The sequence below is a fragment of the Trachinotus anak genome, unplaced genomic scaffold (genome assembly GCF_046630095.1).
Source record: "Trachinotus anak isolate AG129_WGS33_773 ecotype Australia unplaced genomic scaffold, CSIRO_AGI_Tana_v1 ptg000023l, whole genome shotgun sequence".
In the NCBI taxonomy this organism is placed as follows: domain Eukaryota; kingdom Metazoa; phylum Chordata; class Actinopteri; order Carangiformes; family Carangidae; genus Trachinotus; species Trachinotus anak.
This window is the reverse complement of record NW_027273874.1, coordinates 4646439-4666724: the sequence shown is the minus strand read 5'-3', so window position 1 is coordinate 4666724 and position 20286 is coordinate 4646439. Positions and strand designations below refer to the sequence as shown.

Below are 20286 nucleotides of genomic sequence, written 5' to 3'. Positions count from 1 at the left end.
TTCTGTAATTTGGCTCATGGTTTTATGAGGAAAGACACAACTGAAAGACGTCTTCACTACAAGCACTTTTATTTTTGAAGAACTTCACAGTAACGCTGTTAACATTTTTCATTTAGAAAAAAAGAAAAGTCGATAATTAAGAGGTTTTATAATGAAGAATAATGATTATAAGAATCATGAAAAGAAGAATTTAATTCATTACTATCACACCAATCTCTGGCAAAAAAGAAGGAAAACACAGGTTAAAAAAAAATCTTTTTTGCATGAAAATCTTAAAGCACTTTAGAAAAAAAACATTTCAGAAACTGGAAAACTGAGGGTTTTTTCTTTAGTAGGATGTATAGGTTCAAATAGTACCAATCAGTGTCAGATATTCAGACATATCAATAACCCTTGGAAGAATCCTAATGAAGTCAAATGAATAACTGCAGCAGGATGTTGTCACATTGAGCAGCCTATTAAACTACTTGCATTTGTTTCTCCACCTCAGCTCACTGTTGATCCTACATGCATATGTGACTGAAGCCCCTTTAGTAGGTGTTACACTTCTACATGTCCTGTACAGTCTGCAGCCTCTGCTGTATCTCTTTGCTGTGCAGTTTAGATTGATTTAGATGAGCACTCTCTTCTAAAAGTTCAAAAAGGGCTGTGAAACAAGACTCTCTCAAGTAGGAGGGCCCAAAAGTTTTTTATACAGGAGTTGTTTTTTCAATGGTGTAGCCTTAATAAAAACTAAAATACAGCCCATTTGTTTCAACTGTGTTAAAGAAGATGCTATTTCTCCTCACTTTGCTTTTGCTTTTTGTTAATTATCATGTTTGTAGCTGTGTCAAAAACAGCCGTAGCTGCCTTCTTTGCTGCCCCCTTTACTGAGCCTGCTCGATCAGCTTCAGTATATCCTATATAACCTCCTGCTACTGCTCCTGCTGCTGGAGCAACTGTACATACAGCTAATACAACTCCTACTGCTCCTCCTGCTCTTTTTTTGATGGCTTTAACAACTGATGCAATCATCACTGGCAAACCAAGCAAAGTTCCCAACAGTACTCCTGTGGTAACACCAACTATTGTCTTGAGAAGATCTGAGACATTTCTCTTTGCCTTCTCTCTGATTTCTTCCTGTGACATGCCTGGTGATGATTTTCTGATCCTCTCCTCCTCTTGTTGTATTTTTCTCTCCACTGCTTGTAGCATCTCATTGGTGTAGTAGTGTCCTTTGTCCACCATCACTTTTATTGTGTTGAGCAGCTCTGTCACCTGGAACTGGTTGTTCCTGTATTCATCCTGCTGGTTGTTCTTCCAGTATTTATTATCAAAGACGTGGCATCGACCGCCACATTTATTCATGAGATTTTCCAGACGTTTATTCCCTTTGACAAAGTCCTCAATCTTCATTCCTTCAGGGAGCTGGTCCCCATGAGTGAAGACAACTACAGCATATTTTAAAGCTTCTTCAGAGAAAAATTCACATATTTTAGTGATGACAGCCTGCTCTTCCTCTGTGAATTCCTCAACTTTAAGCACAATGAGAAAAGCATGAGGCCCAGGAGAGCACTCTGTGATACACTTCACTATCTCAGGCTGTACCTCCTCCTCAGACATGTTTGTATCAAACAAACCAGGAGTGTCAGTTACAGTGATTTTTTTTCCTTTAACAAATCCGGTTGCTTTCTGACATTTTCTTGTTTCAGTAATTGCACAGTGGTTTATCTTGAACACATCTTCTCCAAATATTGTGTTGCACAGGCTGCTTTTCCCAGCTCCAGTTTTTCCCAGTAGGACGATCCTCATGTCTGAATCTAGAAAAGAATCATGATATATACATTATTGTATATTATTTCTCTTGCTTGCTTTTGTGTTTTGCTGTTCAGATTACACTGTGAATAATGTGTCAGTTATAGAAATATACTATATTAGTCAGAAGTCAGACATGACTATAAAGAGGGACAGTACCTTTAAGTTAGTTTGCCAAAGCTTGTGATTGAGGCAACGTAAAATGGTTGACTTTGACTTTGGTTTTTTATTTTGTAGGTAAATGTAGGTAAATAAGGGCAACAACTGAGAGACACTCTTAGAAATATAAAAGTGTCAGTAACAGAATATTTCAGACAGACAAAACATCTGCTTCACTTCAAACTCGGACACAAAGACAAGTCAAGAACAGGAAAGAAAACTGTTCTTGTAAACTTTGATTCTGTAAACTTTGATCTATTCTGGTGGAGCTTCTTGTCGATAGCTGTCCATAATCTTATATACATACATGTATATCAGTGTATGTCAGTAGAAAAATGTATTGCATGAGTTATCTTCTGGTTAATAGGCTGTTTATAATGTTTTTTGTCTTGTTCAAAATTTCAACATTTCCTTTCATGTAATACTTTGGACGTTCTTGGTATTCTTGGTCATTTTGATGAACATGAGACCATGATATATTTGAAATGTTATTGTCTCTGTCCTGCCACTCTTCATGGTTGGTAAGAGCTCATCTCTCCTGTGATCTGGTGTCATGGTTATTAGTTCTGAACTTAACTCAGGATGGTAAATATCTCACCAACTTAGACAGCAAGGCCTCATAAATAAATGAAGAGACAGGTTTGCTGGTACTTTCTAGATGCCAATGATACATTTTACAAGAGACTTTTTAAGAATCTTGCAAAATACTATGTGATTGTGTTTTATCTTTTCTAACTTCAAAAAGTACATTGCTTAAACAAGAGCGAGGACGTCCAAAGCTCCTGATCTAATCTAACAAAACTGATCATTCTTCATCAGTCAAATGTGATTGACTGAACAAAACTCTGAGGGGGATTTTGTAAACTGCTGTGAGGTTTAGGAGCAACATTGTTCACAGGTAAGTACATCAACTTATGGCAGCATCTCAAGTGTTTTAAATACATTAAGACTCAAAACCATTGATTAAAATAATACGTCCATGGTTTAGAATCGTTAAAGAAATGAACTTACCGTCCATGTTGTCAGAAAGGATGAGAGTGCAGAGTGACACAACAGCCTGTGAGATTGTCTTTCTTAAAGATTTTGTCCTCCTTTCATTATCGGTGTGTGTTTCACTTCTTCAACAACAGAGTCACAGGAAGAGCCACAAACTGTCTGTGCTGTCACACGTGAGCCTCATTCCCAAATCTCAGCTCTGAAAACCCACGACCACACGAAGATTATGCTCCACTAAGCACGTTGACAAAGTTTCACTTCATGTGAAAACTTCAGCTGACCTTTTCAGAGAGTGATCTTCAAAGTGAAATTCACCCATTAACATGTTTGCATTCTTTGATTTAACTGGCACAAGAAACATTTAGTTTCTTGTCTTCAAATCCTCTTTTCTAATGTCAACAATCACATTTCTTACCATTCACACTTAAAACAGGCCCAAGTTAAAATAAACACAAAGAACATTAAACGATTACAGGCCAAACTACTCAGAGGAAAAACAGCCAGAGGCAAAGCAGCAGCGTCCCTGCTGTGTGCGCCACGACAGCACCTGTCGCTCCAATAAGGCTGCGAACGCCAACAGCAGCCAGCTCCTACAGTGCATACAGATCAAATTAAACCAAAATAATAAATAAAATAGAAAACTGATGTCAGAGTAGGCTACATACCAATCGGGCAGTGTGAGCTCTCACCCGCAGGAAGACAAGGGAATCTGCAGGCGCTAGTCTGATCCAGCAGTCACTGCCTAAAGCACAACTGTTGGTAAAAATACCACCGGCAGGAAGTTCGCGGCACAATGAAACTGGGGAGGAACCTGCCAGCGGTGATCAGCAGAAAGGTCACTGCTCAGAACACGGGAAGCAGCAGCCAGGAGATGTATAAAGTCATTAGCAACCAATATAAGCAGCCTCGCAACAAGGACATGCCAAAGTGCAAACAATAACAGAGACTCTCTCCTACCTGCGGCAAAGTGGAAGCAAGGCGCACTGGAAATGAGGCGTGCACTCTCAGCAGGAACGGAGGAGCACACGAGAGTGACCCGCTTTTATAGTGTGTCCCCCTATGGTGATTGTCCAATGATTACCCAGTGGTCTAACAGAAAGATCCTCTACAACAAATCTTTATTCTGCTACAACTGGAAAATTTGTGTTTCTGTCATTTTCATGGATGTGACTGTGTCCAGTTAAAGACTGGAATCCATGTATGGAAACTGAAGTAAACAAGCTAATTACACTGATTTATTATCTCTGCATAAAATCTTCAGTAAGTTTGAGAAGTTTGGGACAGAATATTGTTAGAGGAGGAGAGCAGCTCCTTTCAGGAATAGATCACTACACAGGTTGTGTGGACAAGAGAGAGAGGGGGACAGGTAGAGAGAGGTTGCGGTGTTGCTAGCAACTGGAGCAGAGAGTTACCTGTTGAGCTCACGCACTCTCTTTTTTTTATGGACTTTAACATCATAGATTTCTGTTTTTAAACAAAGCAAATTTAAATGTAAGAATGTCTGTCTTCAGATATGTGGAAAAATTAAATTAATCAAGATTATTTTGCCCAAGACAGAGGATATTCATCTTCGGAGAGTGTGTGTTCTGAAGGCTCTCATCATCTTCCTGGGAGAAGAGGCAGATGACCTGATCAAGGACTATCTCGTAAGTTTCAACAGAACATCTTTGTCGAAAGAACACACAGAAAAATCCTAGATTTATAGTAATGCTGTAAAAGGAGATTTTCTTCATTGGATTGATTACATCTTGGACAAAATGTAATGTTTTAAGTAATTTTAATGTAATGTAAATGTAAATGTATTTTTTTAAGGGTTTATTATCACTAGTTGATTGTACAACTTTAAAGGAATAGTTTGACACTTCGGGAAATCTCTTTCTTGCTTTGAGTTAGATGGTCAGATTGATACCACTCTATTAGCTGGTTGTGGTGTGTGGTGGCATGCAGCCTAGAAATAGTCCAGCACAAAACACAAACACATACACAGGCACATCGACCCCTGAAACTGGCACATTGTGGCTAAATTACTTAAAAACAAACAGAAAATGAAGACACAAATTTTAAATTTTAAATTTTAAATTTTAAATTTTAAATTTTAAATTTTAAATTTTGAATTTTGAATTTTAAATTTTAAATTTTAAATTTTAAATTTTATTTTCACATTTAAATAAACATAAATATGTTTAAAACTTCCATTTAACCCATTTACAGCATCTTAATACCAGACTTAGTCAGTCATGAGGCGTGTGGCTGAACCTGCTAAATATGTCGTCAGTGAAGAGATACTTTGTTGTATTGCTCCTCTGGGCCAAGAAAACTGCCTAATGCCATGTTATGGAAGCACAATGATGTTTATGGACCATGTAAAAAGGCCTTTGTATGCTCCAAGAAACAAAAGCAACATAAACATGATGACTATTCCTCAAATCACAATGTTGAATGCTTTTGCACTGATTTTGCAACAGGTTTTTTGTATTGTTTACTCCCAATATGTGTCCCCCTATTTGTGGGGAAAGGTTACACTTCAGTTTTGTCATGTTCCAAAAAACACAATTACACAGCACACAGTGTCTGTAGAGCAGAAGTTGTTTTAGTGGTTAGAGCTCACAAGAGCTCCTCATTGCTGTGTTATGTGTTATGTCTGTTTATTAAAGTTTATTATGTACCTTAAACATCACTGCTGAGTTTTCAAGAGCATGCCATAGCATGTATATTATGCATATGTAATGTAGTTTCCTTCCTTCCATGAAGCCATTGGTTTCAGTGAATAGTAGTAATATAAATCATGCAGATGCTTAAGATTTACTTCAAATAGGGCTGTAACTATTTTTTTTCATTAATGATAAATCTGCTGATTATTTTCTCAGGTTAATCATTTAGTTTATTAAAAAAAAAAATCAAATATTGTGAAAATACTATTATTATATTTTTCCGGTATTCCAGTAATAAGCAGATTAATCGATGATAAAAAAAAAAACTGGTGTTGAGTTGCAGTACAAACATACAACTATAACAGCCATTTTTCATTCATAATTTACCAGTTATTTTCTCAATTAATAATTTGGTACACAGACCCATGTCCCACAGACATATTTAGTTTATTATCATAGAAGACTTACACAACTAGAAAGTATTCACATTTGAGAAGTTGGAAGCTGAGAATTTTTGGTTGTTTTGGTTACAAAAAAACTTGAACTATTTTTTTTTTTTTTTAATCAAAATAGGTGCTGATTCATTTTCTGTCAATCAACCAAATCAATAGTTGACTAATCATTTCTGCTCTAATAGCTCACTGCTAAATATGAAGCCAACTGTTGTTCAGTAAACAAACTCTGTTCAAGTAACTTCATTGTATTACTATGAATTGAAACTAGTGGTTGCCAGAAAGGTGTGAAAGGTTTTCTGATTTGTTTTAGTGTTACACTACAAAATAAGTGCCTTTACATTTTTTTCCTCACCAAAATTCATTGACATTCAATTGCATATATTTCACCAGCTTAAGGCGATGGGAAATATTTTCATACCGGTGTGACAAAGCTATGCACATTTAGATAATACTTTATTGCAGCTTGGTGCATAATACTTGATGACTTGGTAAATTCAAAGTTAAGAAAAATAACCTTTTCGGTCATACTACATTTATATAATAAAGTCTAAAAAAACATCCAATTGGAGAGCATGTTTCTTTTTTCAGCCAACTTAAAATTTTAATTGTTTGGATGGTATTTTAATTACATTTAACAAATTAAAACAACACTGTAAGGTTACTACAAAAACTACTTTTCCTGAAACAATATTATTAGGTTGTAAAGGAGCAGTTTTTCACATTTGGGTAAAGCAAATAATTGAGTTGGAAAAATTGGAAAATTTAAGTTGACTTGGCTTAAATTTAAATTGAATCAATGGAAACTGTTAATTTGAAAGGAATTAGATTAAGTTTATCTGACTTAAAGCAATTGTATTGATCTAACTTGTTTTCTTGATGTAAGAAAACTTAATTCATTTGTGTGTTACCAATTGAAGCACTTTAAGTTGGTTCAACAATTCTCTTTTTTCAGTGTGTGGTTAGTTTTTAATTTTTGACAGATGCCGTGGAAATCTTTAGGCCAGAGAATTAACTGTGTGAGGATGGGAGCGGGAGCAATAGATGTTGTTTGGAGTGAAAGCTGTGTTCAATGAGACACTCATGATGACCTTTATTGAAGTCAGTGGTGTTGTTCATATCAAGCAGCTACTGTACGTTTCTGAGACATGTTGGAGAATATTGATTGTTTTGATGTGGACATAGCTGATGTCTTTGGTGACTTCAGTCAGTTGCTAAATGCCGTACCTGTCTCTTCCCTGCCTGGCTGGTGCGTTTTAGCGCCCTTTCCCTGCGGCGGACTGATGCTGCTTTGTCACTACTGCAATATGTTGGTCGGTTAGTTGAGCTCACACTATAGGCAGTGAAATTGAATACAGATGGAGCAACTTGGGGTTTTAGTCTGTTAGTCTGGCGAACAACTAACCTCCCCAACTCAAAGGTTTTCTCCTCAATGTAATCTTCCTCCAGAAAATGTTCACTGCAAACCCTGGAGCCAGAGCCCGGCGGAGGGCCCTTTCTCTTCAGCGCCGCCAGCCAGCGCAGCAGTACTGGTCTCCGTTTCAGCAGCTGTTTATGAAAATGGACTGATTGGAAGTCATTTTTACAGCCCAGAGCAATTGTTATTAGCGCCATCTTTCTTTTACTTTCTGCCTTTCAATCTCTGTCTCTCACTGTCTCAACCAATGTATCTGTTCCATAGAGCATAGAACCAATCCGGTGATGTCACAGGTTATAGTACAGCAAGATGGCGGCGCCCTTGAACCAAAACATAACACGGAGCTTCTTTTTTCTTTTAGATGTTTACATTTGTCATGCTTATTATATAATTGTCGAGTAGAGTGGATATCCATTTAGTGAATAATGTTAATTTGATTGACTGTTTCATATCCACTTTAAAGATTTTGTTCTCCTTTCATTATAGGTGTGTGTTTCACTTCATCAACTACAGAGTGACAGAAAGTACCACAAACTGTCTGTGCTGTCACACGTGAGCATCAGTCCCATATCTCAGCTCTCTGAAAACCCACGACCACATGAAGATTACGGTGCATAGTGCACGTTGCTTACAAACCATTTTTATCTCTTCTTCATTTATTATTTAAAAGGCTTAAACATGTCAAAGAACCATACACATTACACTTTACATGCCTGAAGGTTGCATTGTGTAATTTGGCTCATGGTTTTATGAGGAAAGACACACCTGAAAGACGTCTTCACAACAAGCACTTTTATTTTTGATGAATTTCACAGTAACGCTGTTAACATTTTTCATTTAGAAAAAAAGAAAAGTCGATAATTAAGAGGTTTTATAATGAAGAATAATGATTATAAGAATCATGAGTATAAGAATTTAATGCATTAGTATCACATCAATCTCATATCATTGGCAAAAAGAAGGAAAACACAGTTAGGTTAAAAAAATCTTTGCTGTATCTCTTTGCTGTGCAGTTTAGATTGATTTAGATGAGCACTCTCTTCGAAAAGTTCAAAAAGGGCTGCTAAACAAGACTTTCTCAAGTAGGAGGGCCCAAAGGTTTTTTATACAGGAGCTGTGTTTTCAATGGTGCAGCCGTAAAAAGCCAGAATACAGCCCATTTGTTTCAACTGTGTTCAAGAAGAGGCAACTCCTCCTCACTTTGTTTTTGCTTTTTGTAATTTATCATGTTTGTAGCTTTGTCATAAAAAGGCTTAGCTGGGTTCTTTGCTGCCTCCATTACTGAGCCTGCTCGATCAGCTTCAGTATATCCTATAAAACCTCCTGATATGCTAACACAAACTTTTTTCTTGGGACGTTTTAAGACCTTTCTTTTTGCCCTCTCTCTGATTTCTTCCTGTGACATGCCTGGTGATGATTTTCTGATGCGCTTCTCTTGTTGTATTTTTCTCTCCACTGCTTGTAGCATCTTGATGGTGTAGTAGCCTCCTTTGTCCGCCATCTCTTTTATTGTGTTGAGCAGCTCTGTCACCTGGAATTGGTTGTTCCTGTATTCATCCTGCTGGTTGTTCTTCCAGTATTTATTATCAAAGATGTGGCATCGACCGTCACACTTCCTCACCAGCTCACTCAGTTTCTCATTCTGACTGATAAACTCCTCAATCTTCTTTCCTTCAGGGAGCTGGTCCCCATGAGTGAAGACAACTACAGCATATTTTAAAGCTTCTTCAGAGAAATATTCACATATTTTAGTGATGACATCCTGCTCTTGTCCTGTGTATTTCTCCACTTTAAGCAGAATGAGAAAAGCATGAGGCCCAGGAGAGCACTCTGTGATACACTTCACTATCTCAGGCTTCAGCTCCTCCTCAGACCTGTCTGTGTCAAAGAAACCAGGAGTGTCAGTTACAGTGATTTTTTTTCCATTAACAGATGCTGTCTGACAGTTTGATTTTTCAGCGTTTGCAGTGTGGTTTATCTTGAACACATCTTCTCCAAATATTGTGTTGCACAGGCTGCTTTTCCCAGCTCCAGTTTTTCCCAGTAGGACGATCCTCAGGTCTGAATCTAGAAAAGAATCATGATATATACATTATTATATATTATTTCTCTTGCTTGCTTTTGTGTTTTGCTGCTCAGATTACACTGTGAATAATGTGTCAGTTATAGAAATATACTATATTGGTCAGAAGTCAGACATGACTATAAAGAGGGACAGTACCTTTAAGTTAGTTTGCCAAAGCTTGTGATTGAGGCAACGTAAAATGTTTGACTTCGGCTTGGTTTTTTTATTTTGTGCCTTGTGAAATAGTGGAAAAGTTTTCCTTGGTTTAACCAGACAATGTAGGTAAATGTGGGCAACAACTGAGAGACACTCAGTGTAAAAGTGTCAGTAACAGAATATTTCACACAGACAAAACATCTGCTTCACTTCAAACTCAGACACAAAGACAAGTCAAGAACAGGAAAGAAAACTGTTCTTGTAAACTTTGATTCTGTAAACTTAGATCTATTTTGGTGGAGCTTCTTGTCGATAGCTGTCCATAACCTTGACAATAACATACATGTATATCAGTGTATGTCAGTAGAAAAATGTATTGCATGAGTTATCTTCTGGTTAATAGGCTGTTTTAATGTTTTTTGTCTTGTTTAAAACTTTAACATTTCCTTTCATGTAACTTACAAATATAATACATAATATACTTGAAATGTTATTGTCTCTGTCCTGCCACTCTTCACAGTTGGTAAGAGCTCATCTCCCCTGTGATCTGGTGTCATGGTTATTAGTTCTGAACTGAACTCAGGATGGTAAATATCTCACCAACTTTTTAAGAATGTTGCAAAATACTATGTGATTGTGTTTTATCTTTTCTAACTTCAAAAAGTACATTGCTTAAACAAGAGCAAGGACGTCCAAAGCTCCTGATCTAATCTAACAAAACTGATCATTCTTCATCAGTCAAATGTGATTTACTGAACAAAGCCTCCTGCTCCTGTTTCCAGTGTTTTAAAGACTGTGGGAACTGATACAATCATCAATGGCAAACAAGCAAATCTCCCAACAGTGTACCTGTGGTAACACCAACTATTTTCTTGTGATTTTTTGAGACATTTCTCTTTGCCGTCTCTCCGATTTCGTTCCTTGACATGTATTGTGATGATTTTCTGATGCTCTCCTCCTCTTGTTGTATTCTTCTCTCCGCTGCTTGTAGCATCTCATTGGTGTAGTAGCCTCCTTTGTTCTCCATCTCTTTTACTGTGTTGAGCAGCGCTTTCACCTGGAGCTTGTTCTTCCTGTATCTTTCAAACCAGTTGTTCTTCCAGTATTTATTATCAAAGACGTGACATCGACCACCACACTTCCTCACCAGCTCTCTCAGTTTCTCATTCTGACGGACAAACTCTTCAATCTTTATTCCTTTAGGGAGCTGTTCCCCATGAGTGAAAACAACTACAGCATATTTGAAAGCTTCTTCAGAGAAAGAGTCACATATTTTGTTGATGACTTCCTGCTCTTGGTCTGTGTATTTCTCCACTTTAAGCAGAATGAGAAAAGCATGAGGCCCAGGAGAGCACTCTGTGATACACTTCACTATCTCAGGCTTCAGCTCCTCCTCAGACCTGTTTGTGTCAAACAAACCAGGAGTGTCGATTACAGTGATTTTTTTTCCTTTAACAGATCCGGTTTCTTTCTGACATTTTCTTGTTTCAGTGTTTGCACAGTGGTTTTTCTTGAACTGTTTTTTTCCAAATATTGTGTTGCACAGGCTGCTTTTCCCAGCTCCAGTTTTTCCCAGTAGGACGATCCTCATGTCTGAATCTAGAAAAGAATCATGATATATACATTATTGTATATTATTTCTCTTGCTTGCTTTTGTGTTTTGCCACTCAGATTACACTGAGAATAATGTGACAGTTATAGAAATATATTATATTAGTCAGAAGTCAGACATGACTATAAAGAGGGACAGTACCTTTAAGTTAGTTTGCCAAAGCTTGTGGTTAAGGCAACGTAAAATGGTTGACTTTGACTTGGTTTTTTATTTTGTGCCTTGTGAAATAAAGTTTTCCTTGGTTTCACCAGACAATGTAGGTAAATAAGGGCAACAACTGAGAGACACTCTTAGAAGTGTAAAAGTGTCAGTAACAGAATATTTCACACAGACAAAACATCTGCTTCACTTCAAACTCGGACACAAAGACAAGTCAAGAACAGGAAAGAAAACTGTTCTTGTAAACTTTGATTCTGTAAACTTAGATCTATTTTGGTGGAGCTTCTTGTCGATAGCTGTCCATAACCTTGACAATAACATACATGTATATCAGTGTCAGTAGAAAAATGTATTGCATGAGTTATCTTCTGGTTAATAGGCTGTTTTTAATGTTTTTTGTCTTGTTCAAAATTTCAACATTTCCTTTCATGTAACTTACAAATACTTTGGACGTTCTTGGTATTCTTGGTCATTTTGATGAACATGAGACCGTGATATATTTGAAATGTTATTGTCTCTGTCCTGCCACTCTTCATGGTTGGTAAGAGCTCATCTCTCCTGTGATCTGGTGTCATGGTTATTAGTTCTGAACTGAACTCAGGATGGTAAATATCTCACCAACTTTTTAAGAATGTTGCAAAATACTATGTGATTGTGTTTTATCGTTTATAACTTCAAAAAGTACATTGCTTAAACAAGAGCAAGGACATCCAAAGCTCCTGATCTAATCTAACAAAACTGATCATTCTTCATCAGTCAAATGTGATTTACTGAACAAAGCCTCCTGCTGCTGCTGCTCCTGTTTCTAATTGCTTAAAGACTGTGGGAACTGATACAATCATCAATGGCAAACCAAGCAAATCTCCCAACAGTGTACCTGTGGCAACACCAACTATTTTCTTGTGATGTTCTGAGAAATTTCTCTTTGCCCCCTCTCCGATTTCGTTCCTTGACATGTATGGTGATGATTTTCTGATGCTCTCCTCCTCTTGTTGTATTCTTCTCTCCGCTGCTTGTAGCATCTCATTGGTGTAGTAGCCTCCTTTTTTCTCCATCTCTTTTACTGTGTTGAGCAGCGCTTTCACCTGGAGCTTGTTCTTCCTGTATCTTTCAAATAAGTTGTTCTTCCAGTATTTATTATCAAAGACGTGGCATCGACCACCACACTTCCTCACCAGCTCTCTCAGTTTCTCATTCTGACGGACAAACTCCCCAATCTTCATTCCTTTAGAAAGCTGTTCCCCATGATTGAAGACAACTACAGCATATTTGAAAGCTTCTTCAGAGAAATATTCACATATTTTAGTGATGACTTCCTGCTCTTGTCCTGTGTATTTCTCCACTTTAAGCACAATGAGAAAAGCATGAGGCCCAGGAGAGCACTCTGTGATACACTTCACTATCTCAGGCTTCAGCTCCTCCTCAGACCTGTTTGTGTCAAACAAACCAGGAGTGTTGATTACAGTGATTTTTTTTCCATTAACAGATCCGGTTGCTTTCTGACATTTTCTTGTTTCAGTGTTTGCACAGTGGTTTTTTTTGAACAGTTTTTTTCCAAATATTGTGTTGCACAGGCTGCTTTTCCCAGCTCCAGTTTTTCCCAGTAGGACGATCCTCATGCCTGAATCTAGAAAAGAATCATGATATATACATTATTATATATTATTTCTCTTGCTTGCTTTTGTGTTTTGCTGCTCAGATTACACTGTGAATAATGTGCCAGTTATAGAAATATACTATATTAGTCAGAAGTCAGACATGACTATAAAGAGGGACAGTACCTTTAAGTTAGTTTGCCAAAGCTTGTGATTGAGGCAATGTAAAATGGTTAACTTTGACTTTGGTTTTTTATTTTGTGCCTTGTGAAATCAAGTTTTGCTTTTTTAACCAGACAATGGAGGTAAATAAGGGCAACAACTGAGAGACACTCTTAGAAGTGTAAAAGTGTCAGTAACAGAATATTTCACACAGACAAAACATCTGCTTCACTTCAAACTCGGACACAAAGACAAGTCAAGAACAGGAAAGAAAACTGTTCTTGTAAACTTTGATTCTGTAAACTTAGATCTATTCTGGTGGAGCTTCTTGTCGATAGCTGTCCGTAACCTTGACAATAACATACATGTATATCAGTGTATGTCAATAGAAAAATGTATTGCATGAGTTATCTTCTGGTTAATAAGCTGTGTTTAATATTTGTCTTGTTCACAATTTTAACATTTCCTTTCATGTAACTTACAAATATAATACATAATATACTTGAAATGTTTTTGTCTCTGTCCTGCCACTCTTCATGGTTGGTAAGAGCTCATCTCTCCTGTGATCTGGTGTCATGGTTATTAGTTCTGAAATGAACTCAGGATGGTAAATATCTCACCAACTTTTTAAGAATCTTGCAAAATACTATGTGATTGTGTTTTATCGTTTCTAACTTCAAAAAGTACATTGCTTAAACAAGAGCGAGGACATCCAAAGCTCCTGATCTAATCTAACAAAACTGATCATTCTTCATCAGTCAAATGTGATTTACTGAACAAAACTCTGAGGGGGATTTTGTAAACTGCTGTGAGGTTTAGGAGCAACATTGTTCACAGGTAAGTACATCAACTTATGGCAGCATCTCAAGTGTTTTAAATTCATTTAGTTTCAAAACCATTGATTAAAATAATATGTCCATAGTTTAGAATCATTAAAGAAATGAACTTACCGTCCATGTTGTCAGAAAGGATGAGAGTGCAGAGTGACACAACAGCCTGTGAGATTGTCTTTCTTAAAGATTTTGTCCTTCTTTCATTATCGGTGTGTGTTTCACTTCTTCAACTATGGAGTGACAGGAAGAGCCACAAACTGTCCGTGCTGTCACACGTGAGCATCAATCCCATATCTCAGCTCTGAAAACCCATGACCACGCGAAGATTATGCTCCACTAAGCACGTTGACAATGTTTCACTTCATGTGAAAACTTCAGCTGACCTTTTCAGAGAGTGATCTTCAAAGTGAAATTCACCCATTAACATGTTTGCATTCTTTGATTTAACTGGCACAAGAAACATTTAGTTTCTTATCTTCAAATCCTCTTTTCTAATTCAACACATTTCATTTGGGACTATACTGCAGGTTCATAGAGAAACTGTGTTGTATGTGGTTAATGCATGTGCACTGCAGCGGGCATGAGCTGCAACTGTACGTGTGCTGAGTGACATCACTCTCAGGTGTGGTGCAGTATATGACGTGTGTGTGTGTTATTTTATTTGTTGCTGTTTTTGAGAGTACTCACACTCATACTGATGCTCTGTGCTTAGTTTTTCTAAAAGACCGGATGCAGAGGTGAAAGTTGAAAATGCAGATGACTGATGTGATGACTTATGAATGACTGATACAAAACAATAACACAAAGATAGTAAAGAGTCTCTGGTATAACAAACTGACAAGTGTGAAACACTGAGTGCTGACTGTACATGTGCATGCCATTGCTGCCAAGTGAAAACCATGCATCAAGAAAATGAGTTCTTCAGGTGAACTGAGGAATTAAATGTTCCTTGAACTGGTGAGAAAATTATGAGGAATTGACAAGTCTTTTTTTTTAGAAAGGGTAGGCTACTTAAACTTACATTAAGTGCGAATGGACTTCATGTTTAATTGTTTTTCTTTTAATTTAGTTTTGTCATCTATCCTAACTAGAGCATTTTCTAAGAAATGAGTATTTTGCAGGTTTGTTGTTTAAACGTGTGTCAAGCTTCTTAAGATGGTTTGATGGTGACATCTGAATCCTCAAAATGCTTAGAAGACAAAAAAAAATTATAAAATTTTCCTGATTAAAAACTAGATTAAAATGTATTTAGTTTATCTTATTTATTTAGAAAACACTGAGCGTCATAAAGTTTTGATTAATATTTTGGTCAGCATGTCATCATCATCATGGCTTATCGTTTTAGGTTTTTTAGATTTTGTTTTGTTTTTTTTTCTTTTCTTTTTTTTTGGTCGTCACAGCAGTTTAAACAAGCTTCAGTGGCTGTGATATTCTCTAGTCTAATAACTCAGTGGTTGTTCTTCCCCTGACGGCCTCGCACAATAGCCTTGAACTTATTTCTCTTTATTTCTGTCACAGTACAGCATTACTCTCATGACACATCACTGACGGATGTACAATTATCTTTTAATAATTGTTTTGGGGCACTAATATGACTACTGACTCTGCTACATTTGTTATGATTTTCTTTGCAGATGAGCATGTGTTATTCATTGGCCTGAAATAAGCAATTCAAGACAAGGTTGGGCAGTTAAGAGAGTTTGTTGAATCTGACTTATGTGTCACAGAAAAAGAGGATATTTTTAGACACGAAAATATTCTTGCTGGACCCCTAGTGTATGTATTTACTATACTTATTTTTTCTTTTTTGAAGTGCATAGCCCAGACACTGAAGCTCCTCTGCCAAAAAAAGAAAAACCAAAAAAAACATGCACATGCCTACAACATTCTACAATTTCTGTGTTCATACAGAAACATAATTTGTCCCTTTTAAGTGTAGGAGGTTTTTAGAGGCTGAAAAAATGTCAGTATGTTTGAAAGTCGTGTTTTTCTGTTGATGAATAGGAGGTAACCTTAATTCATTCAGTGATAAGTAATGAGACAGTTGTCTGAATCACATTTTAACACAAAATATTTATTGGTTTCACTAAAAGCTTCATTTGCTCAAATTACATTCTTGTTTCAATATTGATACTTATTGAGTATTTTTTTTCTCCAAAACCTTATAAACAAAAGATTCTAAGAATCATATTGAATAAATCTTAGGTTGTGTATTCCCCATCGAAAACCAAAGATTGCATTTGTGTCTCAGATAAATACGTTTCTATCTGATAAGAAATAGATCAAATATTAAAGATGACCAAAAAAAAAATCACTTTTAACTTTTGTTTTTTTCCTGTGTTCTCCAGTGTGTTTGACTTTATTGGATTTGAACAGATTCCCTCGTTTTAATTGTCACACCATCATGTAAAATCCAATATTTTGATCTTTCACCTTCTACTTAACAAAAGTCACATCGGAGGTTAATCACTGTCATTGTGGATATCTGGAAATATATAAACTTGTGCTGTGCATACATATAGCTTACAGCCACTAATGGTTTATTGGGCTTTCATTGTATCAACAGGACATTTAAATCCAGCATTTTACAGTTCGGCAGCAAAAGGTTAGAGCCATGTCTTTGTTGCCAGAAATTCAACATCAGCTACACTTCTTTGCAAAGCCACTCAAGCTCGTTTATTTATTCACTTCATCGCTCAGTGTGTCTCCCTCCTTCACTTCTTCTTCTCAGACACTGACGAACACTAGTCTGGCAGTGTAGGCTAGGTCAGCGAGGTACAGCAGGAAGTTGAGGGCAGTGAGCACGGCCACAGCAATCAGATCTGACCGCTGACTACTTCTACCATTGTACTGTTTGTCAAACTGGAACACGGGCCAGATGATGGTGGCGGTCAAGTACATGATAACGGCCAGGAGCCCATACGCTGACAGGAACTTGGAGAACGGGATGGGGAGACAGCCGGTGCACTCTCCGACACACAGCACCACCACAGCCATGGAGAGGATGAAGCAGATGCAGTACACGGCCATGCACCACTTGAGTGCTGCATGCCTGTTGTACGACTCAGAGTCGCTCACCAGGATGAAGATAACACAAGCCACGAAGGTCTGGCACACCTTCAACAAGCCCGGAGCTGTAGCCATGTAACCTGCCACCTCTCCTGGCCTCGCTTTAGACAGGCTCACCTCCCCCATGTAGGCCACCGCCGCCAGACAGGAGAAGACGGTGGATACGATGCGATGATCACGAATCTCATTGCTGTTGTTCTGGTTCTTGAGGAAAAAGACCGGGAAGATGATAGAGGCAGAGAGGCAAAGGAGGGCCGCGTAGCAGGCGACGGTGATGGGGAAGTTGGACCAGGACACTGGTGCTCGGGCCTGGAGGCCAAACTGCTCCACCAGCAGGACCAGCAGGGTGCAGGCGAAGCTGAACGCCCAGCAGAAGATGCACCAGTCCCCCATGCTTCCGTGAAGAAAGGCTCCGTGTGCCGCGACACTGAAAGCCACGCAAGTGAACACCAGGGCGGCTACACGCACCCATAGCAGCTGGGAGGTGGGAAACACAATCAGTGGCATGATGGGATATCACAGTCAGTCAGGAGTTGAAAGCAGCTTCTGTGGTCCAGCAAGGGTCAATATGAGCCTTTAAAACTCAATGTTAGATCCTGTGTTGGCAGCTTGTCACGTGCTGAAAAGATGAAAAACAAGAGAGTAATCAGGAGAAACAGATGCAGAGTTTGGTGAAATGAGAATGTGATTTAGGAATATTTAGATGCAAAATGCAAGAAAAGTAGTGCTATGGGTCTTTATTGCCTAATTTAATGATGCATCCTCTAGGTATCTGCAGCACATATTGTAGCTGTACAATGACAGGTCTATTAAAGACATGCCATAGTGTAGTTGCTAAATGTTATAAACAGGCTTTTTATAGGTATATAAAATGTCAAATTGTGAAAAACTTCAACATCATAGCCACTTATTTAAATATTTTTTAGGTTTTTCATCTCTGACTGACATGTCTAGGCTAAAACTAAAATTGTGTTAAGACCAAGGAATGAATCTCAACTGGCTGCTCAAGCTGTGACCTGTGCAGGGTTGGTACACAGGAAGTTGAAGCTTGCCTGTTGGAAAGTCCCCCAGTCTAAAGTGGAAGCAAGAGTGCACCGGAAAGTTTGATATTGGTTCCCTCTAGTGTCCAAACTGTGATGGTTTTCACTCAAGTCAAGTCAGTTTTCTTTATATACCCAAAAATAACAAATCACAAAGGAGCCTCAGAGAGCTTGACAATCTGCATAAGACATGATACCCTCTATACCCGTGAAACAGATTCATATATATGCCCATCAATAACCTTTATTTCATCATGTAATCTCATAGATAGTCAGGACTCTTTCGCAATAATGGCCTGGACACAACAGATAAAAAGAAAAAGAAACAAAGGAAAATTTGTTTCATATCAGCCAGTGGGATGAGACGTTCAAGTTTTTAAATCCTTTGTAATTTATTCTATGAAACTTAAAGTAGTGGAAGGGGGTTCCTCCCACATTCAGTATTTACCTGAGGGGTAACAGGCCTGTGATCTGGTTTCTTAAACGGTGGTTTTGAATTTGATGATATGCTGAGGCAGCTTTTGCAGGAGACCTTTATAAATAAAATTGGCACAATGTACTCTTCTTCTCTAATCTTCTTTTTCTGCGTTGACTGGAGCACTTTTTCATAAAGTGTACAATGACACGTAAAGAGTGCAAAAGAGCAAAACGATAAACTGCATCCGGCTGTTTTAAGGTAGAGGAAGCGGAATGAGCCACAGAGTGAGCTCACAGAGGCCAGGAAATGCAGCTTCTGTCGACACAACCATAAACTGCATTGACAAATTAAACTGATAACGCTCTGTTGCACTGTAGCAGCAGATGCTATGATTACAGGTCAGAGGGCCGTGGCTGCTGCTCTGCTGGACCAGGGATGGTGCATCTTTCATGGAAGCGCCACTCCTCACCCGAAAACTTTCATTAGCCTATAATCACACACTTCCTATTCTGTGTAACGAGAACACAGGAAGCAGCTAATGGCACGTCCTCAGGAAGCTGGACGGGCAACACAAACCAAATGAGCACTTAGTCATGACATGATAGGAACGAGGCCTTTAGTTGGAAGTCCAGCTCTTTCCAGGCTGAGATATCAGTTGATTATGGAAACAAGCTTTAATCCATTAGGCTTTGAGTGTCTGCTGAAACCTGTGAGTTTCCACATGCTGCTCATGCTTGGCCACCCAGATTCAAAACTGAGAGAAGTGTCAGTTTATAGTCTGAGCTATAAACCAGGAACAGAAACCTCCTGTGGGACTCGGAGAGAGAGATGTGGTTGTGTGGTGCATGTGGCCTCATGCCCTCGCTGCTGACAAAAAACCAAACTGTTTGATAGTGGCTTACACATACCGTGCATACCTAGGCTTTTAAAATAAACAGACCTGAGTCCTGCTGCATGTCACTGTATAGAGCTTCAGTGCTACAGCTGGTTATTTACACTGGTATGAAATGAGGGTACATCGACACTGAAATCTTTATATATCCTGTTGTTTCACAAAATCAAGGCTGTGAAGCAGACACACCAGCATTATAATGAATCCGGAGCAGGTAAATTTACTTTTCTGTAAAAAAAAAAAAAAAACACACACACATGAAAACTGGCATAATAAGTGAGCGATGAAGAGGTTTTCCGTCCCCAAATAGCGAGCATGCCGCGCCCAGCTCCAAGCCCAGAAATAGTCTATGATTCCCACAAGCTGCACTTCCACATACACTCTCCGAGAGAGAGAAAAAAAGAAGTTTGCAGATCGATCTTACCGATTTCTTGGCTCGGTGTTATCTTTCATATTTCTTCTCGGCGAGCTTAAAGTTCCTGCAGCGGAGTGCGTACTTGGCGGCGCATCCCCCTCCTCTCATCCTCTCAGCCTCCCACGCCCCGCACTGGCCATATTTGGTAAAGAGTTGAATCCCTCTCCAAGCCTCGGTGAGGTCATGGCAAGTCATCTTCTCAAGTGCTTCTCATATTGAGTAAGGTATAAAAAAAAAAAAAAAAAAAAAAAAAAAAACACAGTGAGTGAGTGTGTGCTCAATGCAAAACCGCAGTGATCTATTTTGGTCAAGATTTGTGGTTTACTTTTTTGGATGATTTGTGTTTTAGGTGTAGGCCTACTTTTGAATTTTTTTTCTTAAAGCAAATATCAGCTGTAGGC

At 38.3% G+C, this 20286-nt stretch overlaps 2 protein-coding genes across 2 annotated transcripts; both read right to left on the bottom strand.

Moving 5' to 3' along the window:
• Positions 1-52: 52 nt before the first annotated feature.
• LOC139606628 (GTPase IMAP family member 8-like) lies at positions 53-14454 on the bottom strand. The gene is made up of 7 exons (XM_071458889.1): positions 14169-14454; positions 12339-13088; positions 10540-11289; positions 8638-9536; positions 7458-7600; positions 2965-3071; positions 53-1799 (listed from the first exon to the last, which is right to left on the bottom strand). Exons 1-7 carry the CDS (start codon positions 14173-14175, stop codon positions 775-777), a joined length of 3681 nt encoding a protein of 1226 aa, XP_071314990.1. The 5' UTR covers positions 14176-14454; the 3' UTR covers positions 53-774.
• A 1650-nt stretch (positions 14455-16104) lies between these two features.
• myadma (myeloid associated differentiation marker a) lies at positions 16105-20050 on the bottom strand. Its single transcript, XM_071460026.1, has 2 exons — positions 19895-20050; positions 16105-17739 (listed from the first exon to the last, which is right to left on the bottom strand). The coding sequence occupies exon 2, from the start codon at positions 17625-17627 to the stop codon at positions 16779-16781; it is 849 nt and encodes a 282-aa protein (XP_071316127.1). The 5' UTR covers positions 17628-17739; positions 19895-20050; the 3' UTR covers positions 16105-16778.
• Between the last annotated feature and the right edge of the window lie 236 nt (positions 20051-20286).

Bases quoted from the DNA above. Each gene is read 5' to 3' on its own strand.
- LOC139606628 (XM_071458889.1), bottom strand. The intron at 11,290-12,338 runs GTACACTGTTGG...ATTCTTTTCTAG, and splicing joins AATAGTTGGTGTTGCCACAG to ATTCAGACATGAGGATCGTC. The intron at 9,537-10,539 runs GTACACTGTTGG...ATTCTTTTCTAG, and splicing joins AATAGTTGGTGTTACCACAG to ATTCAGACCTGAGGATCGTC.
- myadma (XM_071460026.1), bottom strand. From the start codon at position 17,627: ATGCCACTGATTGTGTTTCCCACCTCCCAGCTGCTATGGGTGCGTGTA.